The 17,282-nt window shown below is 40.4% G+C and overlaps 1 protein-coding gene across 10 annotated transcripts; it reads right to left on the bottom strand.

The window, feature by feature from the left end:
* Positions 1-4,780: 4,780 nt before the first annotated feature.
* Positions 4,781-14,221, bottom strand: LOC101773473 (cysteine-rich receptor-like protein kinase 25). Of its 10 annotated transcripts, none has more exons than XM_012845037.2 (11): positions 13,646-14,214; positions 13,004-13,543; positions 11,650-11,702; positions 9,393-9,487; positions 8,313-8,435; positions 7,968-8,065; positions 6,506-6,575; positions 6,353-6,430; positions 6,055-6,283; positions 5,663-5,816; positions 4,781-5,348 (listed from the first exon to the last, which is right to left on the bottom strand). In XM_012845037.2, exons 2-11 carry the CDS (start codon positions 13,454-13,456, stop codon positions 5,100-5,102), a joined length of 1,602 nt encoding a protein of 533 aa, XP_012700491.1. In that variant the 5' UTR covers positions 13,457-13,543; positions 13,646-14,214; the 3' UTR covers positions 4,781-5,099. The 10 variants fall into 10 exon arrangements, with proteins under 10 accessions (XP_012700491.1, XP_022681135.1, XP_022681137.1 ...); XM_022825400.1 differs by having other exon boundaries at positions 6,353-6,442; positions 6,527-6,575; XM_022825402.1 differs by having other exon boundaries at positions 6,055-6,271; positions 6,353-6,442; positions 6,527-6,575.
* Between the last annotated feature and the right edge of the window lie 3,061 nt (positions 14,222-17,282).

Here is a 17,282-nt window from a genome sequence, read left to right as displayed (position 1 = left end):
TAAGAGAAACTGAGTACCTCCTTCGTCAACTGCTAAACTTCAGAGGGTAAGGTCAATGTGTTTCTTAGGCATCTGCTCCTGTCCTCCCAGCTGCTTGTGCTGGTTCGTGAGTACTGTGGTTTGTGGTCAATGTGTTTTTAGGCTAGCTTTGTTCTTGGTCAGAGAGATATCATGTATAGTGGTTTGTGATCTCTTATGGACAATATGCTTGTGCTTGTTCTTTGGTCGTGAATAATAATGCGTGAAGTGTGCTGAGAAACATTTATTTGTATATGTGGTATATACAGATTAATTGTGCTGTCAATTACAGAATTAATTTCTATGTAATATTAAATTATATTATATTTTAATTAAGCGTTACCTGGGCTACACCCAAAAATAACTGGGTCCAAAATTTCGTGGGCTCACCCCGTCGGCCCATTATTTCATGGACCTAAACAAAGTTTCGATGCTAGTAAATGTTCGGCTAAATTCATTAATAATTGAGCCTAAACAAAGTTATGACATCAGCATATATTGTGCTTCATCCAACAAGAATTGGGTCTAAATCAAGTTATGATGATAACAATTATTGGGCTCGGTCCAACAAGGATTGGACCTAAACCAATCTATATTACGGTTGGATGAGGCATGTGACCTCCGATCGAGACATCCTTAAAAAATAATGCAAGTTACATCTTAATATTGAAATTTCTTGTCTCTAACATGCAGGTTCTCACCACTATAAGTAGTTCTCCACCCGCTTAAGTTAACCCTTGTATACTAGACCTTCGCATCTTTTTTAAGGAACATTGATTTTCACCTCGTAACCAAGTCAAAAATTAGGGCATGATATATTGGTTTTAACATCGCGTTGGTTTTCATCAAGTGATATATCTTACAAACCTTTGGCTCTCATCAACTATTGTAATTTTCTCTATTGGCTTTCATCAATTATTGGACTCTCAATATAATGATTTTCAGAGCACCAAGTCAACCTTCAGAGCACCAACTCAACCTTCGGAGGTTGATTAAAATGATTCAGGGCACTACTCTATTGCGTGCTTAAGTTTTAATCTAAACTACTTTCTATTGGAAGGTTGATGATATGACCAACTATGAGATATATCCTTGCATATGCAAGCATTTCATTCATATGCATCAAAGCATCACATTGCATAGATGCATTACTTTCGTGCATGAATTAGAAAAACCCGAGAGGCTACTACATTGCATTTCTGCGCAATCGAGACTTTGGCTCTCAAACAGTAGAGCAAAGGTTTGCCAATCCCCACAGTGGACGCAAATACCTCGAACCTTGCGTTTTTGCGCAAGTTAAACCTTGTGTTTCCACGTAAGAAAAAAACCTTGTGTTTCTGCGCAAGTAAAACCTTGCATTTCTATGCAAGTAAAGCCTTGCATCCTGTGCAAGCTCGAGCCAAAAGCAACAACACAATGTTCTAATTTTCATAATCAAAGCAACCAAGGGTTGTGAATCCAACCTTACTTTCTCATTTAATTTTCTAAGTCCACAAAACTCGAAGCAAGTTTTGTCAACTTCCTTTTCTCGCACTTACATCTGAGTTCTTTACTAAGGTTCCATATTAAACCTCGGAGTTAAGCAATATGGCAGCAAAGTTCCGAGGATGTCCAAAATATTTTTTACTCAAGAGTAAAAGTGTTTAATGTTTAGGCTCGTCACCCTCACAACTGCCGGCTACCGCATCCATGGCGCCGGCGCCGAGCGAAGCTGTTGCCCAGAGAACACAGCTAATATTGCTTACATCGGCACATGAATGCTCGTCACCCTCGGCGGCACAGTAAGCTCAGGACCATTAGCAAAAAGCGAAGGAACCTCGCAGCTTTGACGGACCATCAGCAACAAGCGAAAGGAACCTCGCAGCAAGAGTCAACCCTCGCAGCAAGAACCCTTATCGCGAGAACCCTCACAGCAGCAACCCCAGCCGGCAAGCGCCGAGCTTCGCACCAAGCTAAGGAACCCTCGCAGCCAGAACCTCCACGCACCAAGCTAAGGAACCCTCACAGCTAGCACCAATCTCTATGGCAAGTTCTATCCTCGCAGCAAACATCAAATCTCCACGACAAGAGCTGAACCCTCGAGGCTGCAAGAACCCTCGCAGCAAGCATACCCTCCGCGGCAAGAGCTCAATGCTCGAGGCTGCTAGAAGCTTCTCTACCCTCGCAGCAAGAACCTTCGCACCTAGCGCCGACCTGCGGCAAGCTCCACCCTAGCGGCAAGCCAACCTCCGTGGCTAGCTTAACCCTCGCGGCAACCCTGCTACCATCACCTCTGCATGCATGCGAGGTTGCTAAGGCACCAAGACAGAGTGAAGCATCAAAGCTACCGAACACCACAAATGGCATCGAAGCTGCTAGGCTTACAAGTAGCAAAGCTAAAGCACAGCTTGTTACCTGCGAGTGCATGGCTGCATGCTCAAGCAACTAGGCCGCGCTCCGTCCATCACCTTAAGCCTTGCAACTAGAACCTCCGCATACCAAACCCTCGCAACTCTCCGAGATGTGTGCATGCGTCAAACAAAAACCACGCATGCATACATTACCTCGGCATGCATGCTCTGCTGAGACCAACTCTCCTGAGGATAACTGCCCACCAAAGCGGCCAAAATAAGTACATAGGCAATTATGTTAAACATCGATGGTTATGATCCTATTCTAGAGAAAAATACAGTTTCAAGCTTACCACCTTCCATGGTTATGATCCTATTCTATGCATGCCAGCAATTGCTAAGCACAGATGGGTTGGGCAATCTTTTTCCCTTGATTGAAGGTATCTAGAGGCACCGGAATGCAACAAATATGCTAAGTTAATTTGCCACCATGACATGCAAATCTGATCAGCCACCCCACTGTTAGAGAATACATGTGCACTATATTGCTTCACTTCAATCACTAATATTTCTGTTTTGCAGGGTGTATCCTTTAGAGTGCTTATTACTTAACCATATGTGAATTTTGCCATTTCTTTTAGTATTCTTTGCTATGTTGCAACTAAGTTAATTCAATATAGTGAGAACTCGTGTGCTAACCCCTCTATGGAGGCCATGTTACCTATAAAATATGATACTTGGTTTTCTGAAAAAGCCAATAGTGAAGGTCGTGACCTTATTGGTATCCCGTCTATATTAACCTATTTCAAAGGTCTGGGTTTTCCGAAAGGATCAGGACGATCAAAGGGCTTAACCTCGGAATCATCCACTACACCGGCTCGAGGGGCTCCACCTCGGCATCACCCTCGACTTTGCCTTTGCTACATCAGCTCAAGGGGCTCATCCTCGGCATCACCATCTACCTCGCCATCACTACGTTGCCTCAAGGGGCTCACCGTCAACTTCAACATCATCACCGACTACACGTACGATTCGACCTCGGCCACCGCTATTATATCTACTACATTGAATACTTCGACTACTTCCACCATATGCAGAGCTTCTCTCACGAACACCAGCCAAGAGAGGCTGGGGGGTGTACTGGAGGATCAGTCCATCCTAGTTGTGTAGTGCTCGTGAGAGAAGGCTTGAAGATGTTGGAGCTACCTTCGCCTACAACTACATCAGCTCTTGAAGCGAGGTACGCTGATCGAGGCTTAGGAGTAAAGCCGTATGCAGATCGAAGCTCATCGTTCTAGGCACTTGGAGGTGTAGTGTCTGGAGTTGGCACATGTAAACCCAAGAGTGTGCATGCTCTTTTCTCCATGCCTTTTTTCTGATTGGGTTTTTGGAATGGAGTTTTTAGCAAGGCATACACGGGTTCGTTGCAAAGGGCATTCCTCGCAACCGGAGTCTAAGTTGTCGGCCTCTTTTAATAGGAGCAACTATTAGGTCTTGTTGTGCTAGCCAAGACCGAATAGTTGAAGGGCTATTGTTGGGGGTGAGTCTTAGGAGACTTAAGGCTAGGGACCTCCTTGTGTGTAAAAGAGGCTCGAAATGGGGTCTAAGAGCTTATTTGTGAGGGTTAGGGACTCAGTTGTAACATCTAGGGATCTTTTTGTAAAGTCTAGGGACCTATCTGTAAAATTTGACCTCACCAATAAAATTAATATAAATAGCCACCTCCTCCTCCCTATAAATAGAGCTCTAGGGCTAGGAGGAGAGGATTTTTGGTCATTTGTTCATTTGGTTCACTTATTCACTTGACTTGTTTTCTCTTTTCCCTTTTTCTATTGTCTGTTCGGGATTCCTAATTCAATCTCAATGGAAGGTTTCATAAGAGTTTCATGAGCATTAAATATGTCTTATCATCATTTTTCTGACTTGGCAAGGCCATTATGAGGAGATAGAAGAAGTTTTCATCCCCATGATACTCATTAAATTGTATGCCTTATCATCATTTTTCTAACTTGGCAAGGCCATTATGAGGAGAGAGAAGAGAGAATTTCATAGATATGAGAGAAGAAGTTTTCATCCCCATGATACTCATCAAGCACAGTTACCAAATTTTCAATTCTAATAACTGTGTAATGAAACTGTGCACCAAGATTGACCTTAACCTTAACCAAATACATCGGCTGCCTTTACCTAACGGGGCATCGTATTATCCGATGTTATATAGATTCTAGTACCTCATCACTGCCGAAACTCCGATGCTCTCAAAATAGACCCCATTGGTCATCGGATCATCCGGTATGCATAACTTGTTCTGGTGACTTGTTCATCTGTATCCAATCGGATATCAAGATCAAAGTCATGATCATGGTATCCAAATAACAGTATGATCATGGCATGGATCTTGCAAAATGAACAGACGAATGATAGTCACTGCCACAAAATCACAAATTGTTAAGAGTATATTAAGCAACACCGAATATGATTAGTTTAGGATTGTAATCCCAGGATAACCTTCCTTATCGGAAAGGCTACTTTGCCCTCCTAACCATATACTCCTATATAGTTGACCCATGAGGCTCAAGCTGTAGCCCATGCATTATACACAATCTTACACAAATGATAATTGGTAAAAGTAGCACACGAGTTTTCAATATTTTATAGGTGACAAGGTTCATATATCATCATCATGATCATCCAGGTGACACTGAAGTTGGATGAGGTTCCAAATCCAGGGCTCCAGCATTTGTTTAATTACTATATTAAATATGAGCGTCGTCCTCCCTCTGCAACTTCATATCCTATTCTTTTAGGGGAAGGCAAGATCGTACTCTCACTGCTAAGCATTACAATAACATCTGGCATGGTGGGTCGGTCTTCCGGCCTCGGTTCAACACAGAGTAGTCCTATCTGAATGCATCTCAGAATCTCAGCCACTCGATCTTCGTCACGCAGAGATGGATCTACGAGCTCCAGTGATCTCCCTGCCGTCCACAATTCCCAGGCCTGCAAGGATTCCCATCAAATTACAGTTCCAAAAGGTAATAATATAATAGCCAGGGGCAGCATGTGATTTAAAGGGATTCCAAGGCACACATTTTACCCATTAATTTTACATAAATTGGAAAGAGAACATGAAAATGCATGTTTAGAATGAAGCAGTGAAAGGGATACAGTGAATTACCTACAACTGAAAATGGCACTGCAGAATCAATAACAGATATTACACGCAATAATTTGTCATATCACTATTGTATTATGAGTTCGATTGCTTTTTATTATTGCAGAGTACATACGCATGCTATAAAAAATTTACTCACATAATGCTCCGTAGCGCCATGTAAAGGACGTTGACAAGAAGGTTTGAAGCTCCTCTTTCCCATGATCATCTCAATAAGAATGACACCGAAACTATATATGTCAGACTTAGTTGAGGCCCTACCCACCAACAAGTACTCAGGAGCCACATAACCACTACACAAGGAAATAAGACGAAGTTATTAGCAAGAAAAACTGGGATGGATAAGAACATTAGCAAGAATTTCGTGGTGGATGATGGAGCCATGGCCTCGTGGGAGTGCCAATATTCCCATCGTTGCCAACCTGTTTGCATTGCGTGTGTACTGGTGTGTTCATAGCTGCACGCGTACTTGTTCCATGTAATTAAAAAGGAAAATCAAAATAGGATGAGTGTGTGCTTAATAGGTCTTACAGTGTGCCCTCAATCACCTCTTCATTCAAAGCACTGCCCAGTAATCTGGCTATGCCAAAATCTGTAATCTTAGGATTCATGTCAGAATCCAAGAGAACATTGCTAGGCTTTAGATCCCTATGTAGAATGGTAACGCCACAGTACTTATGTAGATAAGCAACACCCTGTGCAATCCCTAAAATAATACTGAAGCGCCGAGTCCAGTCAAGCAGCATCCCTGTTCCTGCACCTAAAAGTATTAAAGATAAAGTTCTGTATTAATCAATGAAAGACAAACTAAGTTATACTGGAAATGTACCGCTTATATATTTGTCCAGACCACCATTTGGGATGTACTCATAAACCAAAATCATCTCCCTTCTTTCAGTGCAATATCCTAGAAGCTTAACTATATTTATATGTTGAAACTTCAGAAGGCAGTAAATTTCAGCTTCAAAACATCGTGCTTGACCTTTTCGGTATGAAATTGAACCTGAAGTAGAATATCTTTTGATTGCGACAAGTCGTCCATGTATTTTACCCTGAAAAGCCAAGTCCAAACAATTGTTAACCCAAAAGGAAAGTCTCTACATTATTCCATTTTCAGAAGAACATAGTAATATAAAAGAAGCATATTAAGAACCCTGGTAGGAGAACTTTGACAAAAGTACATCCACCACACGTGCCTTTCAGCTTAAAAGATAACAAAATTCAGCCTATGTTCATGTTCTCTTAATAAGTATATATAAGGAACATTTAATACTTCAAAATTTTCATCATCTTATTCATTTATCATACTCTATCTCTTCTTTATGCTACCAATCTCACTTCCATACTTCCATGTGCTTGACTACTGATTTACACACCAACTATGTTAGTTAATCATTACAAATTTCAAATGCAACTATTCTTGTTCTCCTATGACATTTGCAATTTCTTGGTAGAGCTTCAATTTTACAGGGAAACAAAGAGGCCATGTAGCCGATGGTGGCGTTGGATAGGGCACACAAATTCTGTTATTCGAAGTAAGGACAAAAGTACAAGCAAGGTCATATTCGTACACAAGCTCACCCTGTGTGTGGGCTCCTGGTCAGTATCAGGACATACAATACATTTTTTTCTCGAACACGCAGAAAAGCTGCGTATCATTTATATTAAAAAGAAGATACAATGCATAATTTCATAGTCAAATTTTTCTATGATATGCAGCTGAATGGTAATTTAGCCTTGAAGTAATATTTTCCTCAGAAATTTATTTGTAAGAATAACAGCAAAGAACAAAGATAAAGAACATAGTAATACTGGCCTCATCAAATCTATAATTTAACAAGATTAATCTCATAACATGCATGGTGAAGGAAAGAATGTAGATGTTTAATGAACAACCAGGGGCAACTATAGGTTTGCACAGCAAGCACGCCAGGGATCACTTGTTTGGTTGTGTGAAAACTCCAGTACATACTTCTAAATGTATCACACTCATGGTGCACAAAATTTGAAGGTCCAAAAATTTTTGAGCATAACAAAATGGAAACCAAAAGAAAGAATTTATATAGATTACAACACAACATTGGCATGGCACATACAGTAACACGACTTGCATGGGAGGTAAATTGCTAAAGTTACAGGAGATTGTGATTTTTCATTTTTAAAAGATACAGATTAAAAGGTATGCTTTCTACCTAATTTTAGAGCAATGAGTTCTACTTGGAGTACTTCCTACTCAAGTAATCTTGTACAGAACCAATTACATGAGCAACGAAACATTTCCAAACAATTAACAATCCTGATGATCAACTTAGAAAGTTAGAATATTTGAATCTGTAGAATAAGGATAAGTTTGCATCTTCTAACTTCTATAATAGAAATATAGGGTAAGATAAACACGAGGAAAACGAAACCTGTTAGGTTCTTTTCAAATAACAAATAACTACCTTATAAACGGTAGCGGAACCACCATGTCCTATTTCATTTTCAAATGAGAAGTTATCCGTAGCAGCCTTCAGATGACAGAAGCGGAAGACTGAAAACCCTGTTATAAAGAAAACACTTCAAATAAGAATGAAATTTTCAGATTAAACACTCCACCTTTGTCCATGTTCATGGTTGTTGTTTATCTGGTCTGCTTATTTTATCGTATCATCAAAAAGTAACTGTAGTGTGCTACGAACTATGGCTGGAAACTACAAAAGCATTATTCCCTTAAAAACTAGACACAGAAAATGAAAGGGATGAACAGCCACATAATTAACTGTTTAGTTGATGCTGATTGCTAATACCTAGTTCACGACGATCTAAGGACCTAGGAATATACGGTAGTCTTATCTTGTCTTGAAGCCACCAAAAGGACCATGTAAATCTACTCTTTCTTGTTGATCCAATTTCATTAAGTTCCTGGTGACCTACAAACATAAGCGTAACAAAAAGTGTCATATTTAACGTACAAAGAATTAGCTTTGTTATGCATCTGTATAAATATAACTTCCCACAACAGTATAATTATAATCCTAAAACAAAACAAGTTACAACAAATTTTCTCATTAATAGTCAACAAACGAGAAAAATCTGGTTGAACCAAAGTCTAACTGTTTACTCTAATTACTTACATATACTTATTATAGCTATCACAGTTATATAGACAATACTATTGAGTTTGCATAATACTGTTGTGTCTAGTCTCGGATTGGAGGGCTTGCTCGACAGGATGACAAGGCTCTTTCCTTGTCTCCCTGGAGCTGTGGTAGATGAAACATGAACAGGCACAAACAATTTTCTTGCTTTCCCAGATGATCAGTCCCATATATACAAGGCCAAACCTTTTACAGATCACTCATGCAACAACCAAACAGCTAGAAAACTGAATGCTAACAACTGTGTGCAGATCCTAACCAACCGAATGCCAAAGTACAGGCCAAAGCTTACAAAACAAAACGGATCGAATAATGGAGATACTATCGTCAGCATCTACGCAGCTGGTGCTGCATGCTTTTTGCGCCATCGTTCGTAGACATGGCCCCACATAACACATAGGTTGTAGAAATGTACAGAAACTGCTACACTTGCATTTATTTTACCCACACAATTTCGGAGGCAATCCAACTAGTTTGTTGTAAACACGTAGGCTTTTTGCCAGTTATTGTAACCAGGACCAATTGGTACCAGGTGGACAAAAAATGACTTTCATGGATTCAAAAATCATTGTACAAGTGTACAATTTTGTATATGAAGAAGTTGGCTAGAAAAATAAAATAATTTGCCTGCTCAAATAGTTTACATAGTGAACATAATTTGATATTCAACCTTATATATCATTTAACTTCATGATTCAATTTCAATCCTTAAAATACAGAAAAGAGTACCTCCCTGTTGGTGCTCATCACTTTGATAATGTTCAGCTGCTGATTGGACCGTTTGTGATTCAGTATGTTGTAAGCCACTTCCATCCCGTCCTGTCCTGAATGTACAAATTAATTCAATAAACTACTATTCCAAATGGTTTAGATGTTTCACGAAATGCTTTAATCCAACAATATATATTTCATAAATCACGTTGTGAATAGTTAATTTTACTATTGCTATCCGAGAGTAAAATTTTTTTATCGAACACGCAGGAGAACTGTGTATCTTTGCATTAAGAGAAAGAATAGTCCAATTACAATAACACCACCTCACCTTGGACTAGAGTGAGAGATGTGGGTTTTAAACAGAAAGATAAATCTTACAGAAAAACGAACTAAAAGGGCCTGACCAAGAAAAAAAAACTGATCCAACCACTAGACTACAATCCTACCAAGATCCAAGGCTGCCAGCCCCTTGGCTCCAGCTGATAGCCACCATTGAGATTCATCCTTGAAGACCTGTAGAGCTCCCTGGATGCTAGGAGCAGATCCATCAAAAACACAAGCATTGCGGTGTTCCCAAATGGTCCATGCTCCAACAATGACCACAGAATTAGAACCCTTTTTTTGCTGCTTCTGAACTTTCTTCAAGGATTTGCACCACCAGACAGAAAAAGAACTGTCCCTGTGATTAGGTACCACACTGGACAAGTTCAAATGCCCTAGGATGCTATACCAGAATTGCCTTGCAAACACGCAAGACGTAATAATGTGTTGAACCGTCTCATTCTCCTGGTCACAGAGACTGCATTGCTCTGGGTGAGGGAGCCCTCTTTTCTCCATGCGATCAGCTGTCCAGCAACAATTTCGGATGGCCAACCAAATAAACAATTTGCATTTACCCGGGGCCCAAGATTTCCATATCCGCTTCCAAGGTTCAAAGGAGATAGAGCCGACAAAGAAAGCTCTATAACCCGATTTGGTAGAAAATTGGCCTGAAGCTTCAAACTTCCACCAGTGCTGATCATCAGATTGGTTCAACACTATGTCTGCTAAAGCATCCCACAGATGCAGATACTCGGTTAGACCAACCAGACTGAGAGCCCCTCTAATGTCTGCTACCCAAGCATGATCCATAAGGGCTTGGGCCACTGTTCTCGTCTTTCTCAATCTCGGAGGGACACACTTGTGACTTTCAGGTGCTAATTCTTCCAGAGAACAACCATGCAGCCATCTACAGACCAAAATAATGTGCTTGCCCCATTTCCAGTAGATGTCACCACCGAGATGGCAAACACAGCCAAATTATTGGAGTGCACTGCTATTTCTAGACCAGCCCATGGACAGTCAGATCGAGTCTTTTCTAACCAAAGCCATCGCATTTGATATGCCCAACCCATGATTTCCAGGTTATGAATTCCCAGGCCCCCGAGATCAATGGGTCTGCTGACCTTTTCCCAAGCTACCAGGCAGCAGCCACCATTCAACTCCTTTCTTCCTTTCCACAGAAACCCCTTTCTGATTTTATCGATTGCTTTAATGAACCATTTTGGGACCTTGATGACGACTAGCAAGTATAAGGGGAATGGCAGTAAGGACAAAGCGTACCAGCACAGCCCAACCAGACATATTCATGAGAGAGGCTTTCCATCCTGGGAGCTTATTTGCTATTTTCTCAATCCAAGGTATCAGGTCACATTTCCTTAGCTTCTTGTCAGAGATAGGCAGTCCCAGGTATGTGCAGGGGAAAGATGTGGTTGTACACTGTAAGGTGTTGTTCACAGCCTCAATTATCTCCCCTTCACACTGAATAGGGATCACACAGCTCTTGGACAGGTTGGTCTGCAGGCCCGAAGCTTCCCCAAAGATGTGAGAGTAAAATATAATGTTGCTTTGCTAGTAGGCAGTAGGCACACATAAATTATTGGGCCGTGTATACATATACATACTCCAAATGTATAAGCAATAACAAATCAGCTTTCATCAATCTTTTGTAATGCAAATCATGCAGTATGATTTTTTCAAACAAATGTAAATTAGGTACTAAGATAATTAGTTAGAATCTGTACATGAAAAGTAAAAGAGTTTCATTGCTTCTTCTGTTGTAAGATACTTGTCTTGGCACCATATACGTTCAATGATGCCAATGAACAACTAGTGGGAATCGAGTTTAAGTAACTTTTAACTCTGATCATTTGGAACCATATAAACATGTGTGGGCATTTCGAAATTTTGATAATTAATGTATCAAACAGATAAATCATTGCGAATATCCAACCTTGCATCATTGTTTGAACAACTCATTGATGACCCCAATCTATCTCCAACACCCTGAAATAATAAATAGATCTTCAATTATGCTGTACTTGTAGTGCATGCCAAAAATGAGAACCAAGTAATAGCTATGTTGGTGAGCAATGGCTCAAACCCAGGTGCTCGCAAGTCATGTGAGTACCTTCTTAAAGGTCGATATTCCCCTCTCTTAAGGCAAGCCAGGGGAGTTTCTTGTCCCCATAGTCAAGGGTTTGTTTTGTAAGGTAAAGATCATAAGTTTTTTTCTAACACAAAGAGCAGCTGACCACAGAAGTGCAGTTCATCACTTCTTCAGTAAAGTCAACAAAGGTTTTCTGCAACTCAGGACAATGTTTCAACATACAATTCAATGGAGTCACTGGATCTTGATGATGTGATATCTCTATCATTTCAGCCAAACTGCTAGCTTTTGCTGCCCAATGGTTAATTTTTTTCTGCTGGCTCTTTAAATACCCATTTGGCTGACCATTTGAGGATGCTATAACCCTTGGAAAGGTTATGCAAAAATTGGAAAGGGCGTGGAACACTTTGGTGATAATATAAGAGTAAAAGCAGTTTTTAGCGTAATATTAATGATTGATTGTTGCTAGTTTAGGCCTGGTGCACATCTAGCTAGGTAATTAGCTTACAGTTCCATTACAAGAGGAAGCCACATTTGTTTCTTTTGGTGCTTGCAAGCATCTAGATGACTTTACAATGTTGTAACCTTGGGAAAACTTCTAACTGAGTTTGTGAAGTAGCGGCAAATCTTATGATTGGGATAGTGGCACATGCCTAAGTGGCGAGCATTACCATAGTGAAGACGGCAAGTAGCAACCAGGGAAAGGCCCATTAAGAGATTTTCTGGTGTGTGGAGACCATTCCAAGGGGCTCAAGCAAGGACTAGTGTAAAAGTTGTCATGCCAAGTTTTTATTCTCTCTACCTTTACATTCCATATTTAGTTATTGTTCACAATTTACCTTCCCAATGATGGCATTATGTAGTTTGGTAGAATTGGAGCTACTGTCATGAGCATGGATCAAGGTTGGCCACGGCCAGCACTGCTGTGGACCAGCCCTCTATCACGTACAAGGAGATATGATTAATTCAACTAGAGATTAGGATGTTAAAGACTGTTTGATGACTATTACCTTCTAATAATCACAATGAAACCAGAAAGTTAGTACTCTACAGTCTACAGTTAGATTCATCTGGTTCTTTTTACTCATTGACTGTTTCACAATCAAACAAGACTGTTTCATTTTAACAAAGATGAAAACTAAAATTAATTAATCGTTGTACTACAAGAGCACTCAGACTTTAAGGCTCCTAAACTGACCTGAGCCTGGGAGCATGACAGATGTTCATTTTTGCAAAGTTGATCTAGTCGACGAGTAATATCAATATGACTGATAAAGGGGTAGAGTTGGAGATAGCTATCAATCTTCTTCTGCACCCCTTGAAACTGTTCAGCCTGCTTCCAGCCCATTAAGAAGCGGTATGTGGTGCTACAATTCTGGCAGGAAGCGATGAGCACATATGCCTCCCGGAGCGCATCATCCAGCCCATCAAGCGGCCTCCTGATCTCTGGTTCCTGCATCATATCCCATCCCTGCAGCTTTTGCAAGAGGTCACCAATCATCATAGCCCGGCGAGCAAGATGCCTGCAGTCCTCTTTGTTGCGGCTGACCGTCCGCACCGCCTCAAGAATCATTGCAATCAGCCCACTGGCATCCACTCCAGTAAGCTGCGCAACAGTAGCCACCTGCCCAAGGCCATTCCAGAGGGCCATGGTTCCTCTTGCACCTTCCCCTCCGTGGCCTTTGAAAGGTAAGCTTTTGACTTGCTGACAGAACCTGCAACATCAACTGCAGTTGCGCTGCAGAGAAAAGGCATGTTGGTTTTCTTACGCAAATAGCAACAAATGGCAAACACCAACAAACAAGAACTGAAAAGAAAGTGGCATTACAGCTCTAGTTACCATTGAAAGGTACTAGGAGCAGCTCTTTTCCATGGGAGGTCGCCTCAGTTAGCCACTTGCCAAGCTAGGTCCACAAGACCACAAGCCTTAGGAAATAGTTGGCTTGCAGCAGCTGCCGCACACAGCACCAACTGGATTTGAACGCAGATAGCTCCCAAGGCGAAATTTCCAAGAAGGCGGCAGGGATTGCAAGAATGCCGCCGAACCGGAGACTCTGGGACCGAACAAGACGGGACCACCACCACCAAGTCAACGCTTGTGGGCGAAGACGTCGACGGAGAATCCGCGTTCGCCGGTGAGGCATTTCCACAAACACGTTGCGCACGGCTCACGCATCCGACGGGCAACAAGTCAGGAATGTAGCTTAGCCTCCCACCCGCCGCCTGCCAGGGTGATTGAGGTGGCCGTGCCGACGCCCTCTGCTCTTCCGAGCGAGCGGAGCGCGGCCACAGCGATCCCATTTCCAAGCAAGGCACAGGGGTCGCCCTTGACCGTGGTTGTGAGTTGTGTGACTTGTGAGCAGCATGATTGGCTATGACAAAGATGGGGTCATGGGGAGTGCAGGATTACTGGCCCGTCGCCAATGTCGCTTGGTGCGGTCCGGTTGGAAGCTGGTTCCAATCAAGTTCAGGAAGTATTTTACGTGCCAGCATGTTCAGTAAAAACCGGAATTTATATTTTTTAAGCTGCAAATCAACCCCAATGTAAACAGTAATATTTTTTCACGCAAAATAAACGCAGGTGCGGCAGCCTTCGAACTTATGACCTTCCATTATGACCTTCACATCTAAATGACTTTAAATTAAAAACTTCCAACTACAACATTGTAGATCAGGTCCAAACCAACAATTTCCACATAAAATTTGTTTTCATGCAAGTCCATATAAAAAAGTTACAAACATCCAAATAAAACATGAAATTCAAACTACAAGGATGGAAAATATATGCTAGAATTATATTTTTATTATCTAAACAACTTTAATTTACAAAAATTTTAGCTACAGAGTTGTAGATCTCATCAAAATCTACAATTTTATATAAAGTTTATCTCCATCCAAGTGCATCCGTAAAAGTCAAATGTTACTTTTTAAATATTGGAATATTTCATAAATTTGAGTTTTAGTTTCTTTTTGATTGACACGATATAAAATGCAAAGTGTGAAGCAATAGATAAATCCTATGTACTTGTTTCTTCTACTCAACATCAAAAAGTATCTACATATATAGCTTACTGCGTATTTACAATATCCGTCGACCATAACTGACCGTTCATATCTACATCTGACACGTATTCGTGTCTGAATCTGAATCGGAAAAATAACTATCAGTATCTGCTCCATTTTCATCCCTAGCGGTCACCATGGCTTCCGTTGGACATAGTGAGAAAGAAGAAAATGACAAATGAATTGTTATTTCACCAGGGATGGAGGGAGTATGCATATATTTAATAATTTGTGGAATAACCATAGTTTTACAGATAAGCGTGAAATGGTAGTAGCAATAATATATTTCTGGATGTGTTTCAGTGAGAAGAGGGAGATGAAATTTATACTCGATCAGGATCAATATTCGCGAGGAACCCTAAACTGAGTCATTAGGAATAGTATTGATGAGGATGAAATAAAATTGATATGAATATATTAGCAGCCTATAAAAGCCACCTAAAGAGATTTTGTATTAGCGAGGAGGCAATTAATGCATACATATCAGAAAGATGTGCCATACAGATACGGTTTCAGTACCAATATTGATGAAAGGAGTACCAATAATTTGGGAACAAAATAAATTGCCAGCAGTTGAAGTTTCAAGGTAAAATGGCAGGAATCGATTGTCTACGGTTACTTTGCTTGTGGCTCCACTCTATATAAGCAGGTACCTGCAGCATGGAGGAGCATCATCAAGAAACCATTACTCTCCCAGTCTCCCTACATACGAAAGTCTAGCAAGCCCCATGGCACAGTTCACGGCGTACTCCAAGAGGACTACTGTCTTTGTTGTCGTTCCGCTGTTGATGGCCCTCCTCACTGGCGCTGTGTCAGCAAGCAGGGACAGCTTCCAGCTGCAAGAGGGGCAGCCGATTTGCTCCAAAGTTAGAACCTGTACAGAAGCAGTGTGCACCGCAATGTGCGGTGCCTCGGGTAGGACTGGTGCTGGATCATGTGAGATGGTTGGGCAGGACCCCCACTGCTGCTGCCACCCAACATCTTCCACCTCCATCCCTGTCCAACAGCTTGTTCATTGACCTGTCTCTTGCTTGATGGTCGAGCAATTGGAGTTTTAATAAATGTATGACCGTGTGATTGGTATGGTAGAAAATGTGTGGTGTGAATCTTGCATATATGCAAGCAAGCATGCCTAATAACTTGCCTTTGTCAACACATTTTTTATCTTGTTTTTTGGGTAAAAATTTATTGAAATATAGACTTAGGATAAACTAGTCCATCAACCTGTGCATCCGCATGGGCTAGTACTTTTAGATGACATATAATAAATATTATAAGTTCTTATTTAGATTAAGGAGAACAATCAATAATATTTTCTATTTTTTGCTTTCTTTGATGTGTTATTTTCTTAATGCTTATGACATACAATTTAAATAGTACATAATACATTAATGAGCATTGGTTGATATGATTGGGTAGTGAGACCAATACATTTTTTTATAGTGCATACTATGCTTTAAAATTGGTAATAAGTACATTGACAATAAAAAAAAGGAAAATCACTATGTTTTGTGTCGTCTCCTTGGTACTTCCCAATGTAGCACATATTAATCAAATTTGAGTATATGAGCATGTGGGAGGCCCGCCTTTTGGAACTCAACCATGTAGATATCTACATTAAAAATGGATATTGTTAGCTCACCTATAAATAAATAATTAGCAACATACTTGGATATGAGATGTTCATATTTACTTGCAATAGGTTCCCTACATTGTAGTCCATGTTTTATGTCTCTCGTCAATTTCTTCTTGTTATCTTGAAACACTGTACTGTTGATGTCAGGTAATGGTCTTTGACCTTCTCCTTCCTCAACGACGTTATACATAAATGACACAAATAGTTTAGGGTGTTGAACAGAATGACATGTCATCATAGCATCTTGGTAGTTTTGTTCCCTGTAAATAGTATGCCCTTGTAAAGGAGACGATAATATTATCCTCTTTCCAACATGTCCATCTCTTGTGTCTTCTTATAGGAATGTTTTTTTCTTGGTAAAAGGTTCGTCAGTGTCTACCTCTTTGTTTTCAGTAGTTATTGTGTAGCCTATATATAAGTTGTCTTATACTTTGTTCAAATAATCAAAAAGAAAATAAATTTAGGTCAGAATTTATTTCATCGATAAAGTAAACTTATCAAATAGTAAGGATTCAAAACAAAAGGTGCAATAAAAAATACTTAGTAATAATGAAAATATCTTTGGAAAATATCAAATAAATGTGTTACCTTTTTGACACTTTGCATGTCAATTTTTGAACTGCTCTTTTCTGTTGGAAAAATATCTTTGGAACAGTATAAGCAGGTCAAAAACTTGTCAAGTTGTAGTCGGTCATTCTGAACTGAAAAATCAATATTTGTTCACATATCTGCTAATTCGTTAATTACCATTTGTGCTTCCTTGTCAAAAAGTACACAA

This window comes from Setaria italica, chromosome III (assembly GCF_000263155.2).
Source record: "Setaria italica strain Yugu1 chromosome III, Setaria_italica_v2.0, whole genome shotgun sequence".
Lineage (NCBI taxonomy): Eukaryota > Viridiplantae > Streptophyta > Magnoliopsida > Poales > Poaceae > Setaria > Setaria italica.
This window is presented reverse-complemented; position numbering and strand designations above follow the sequence as displayed.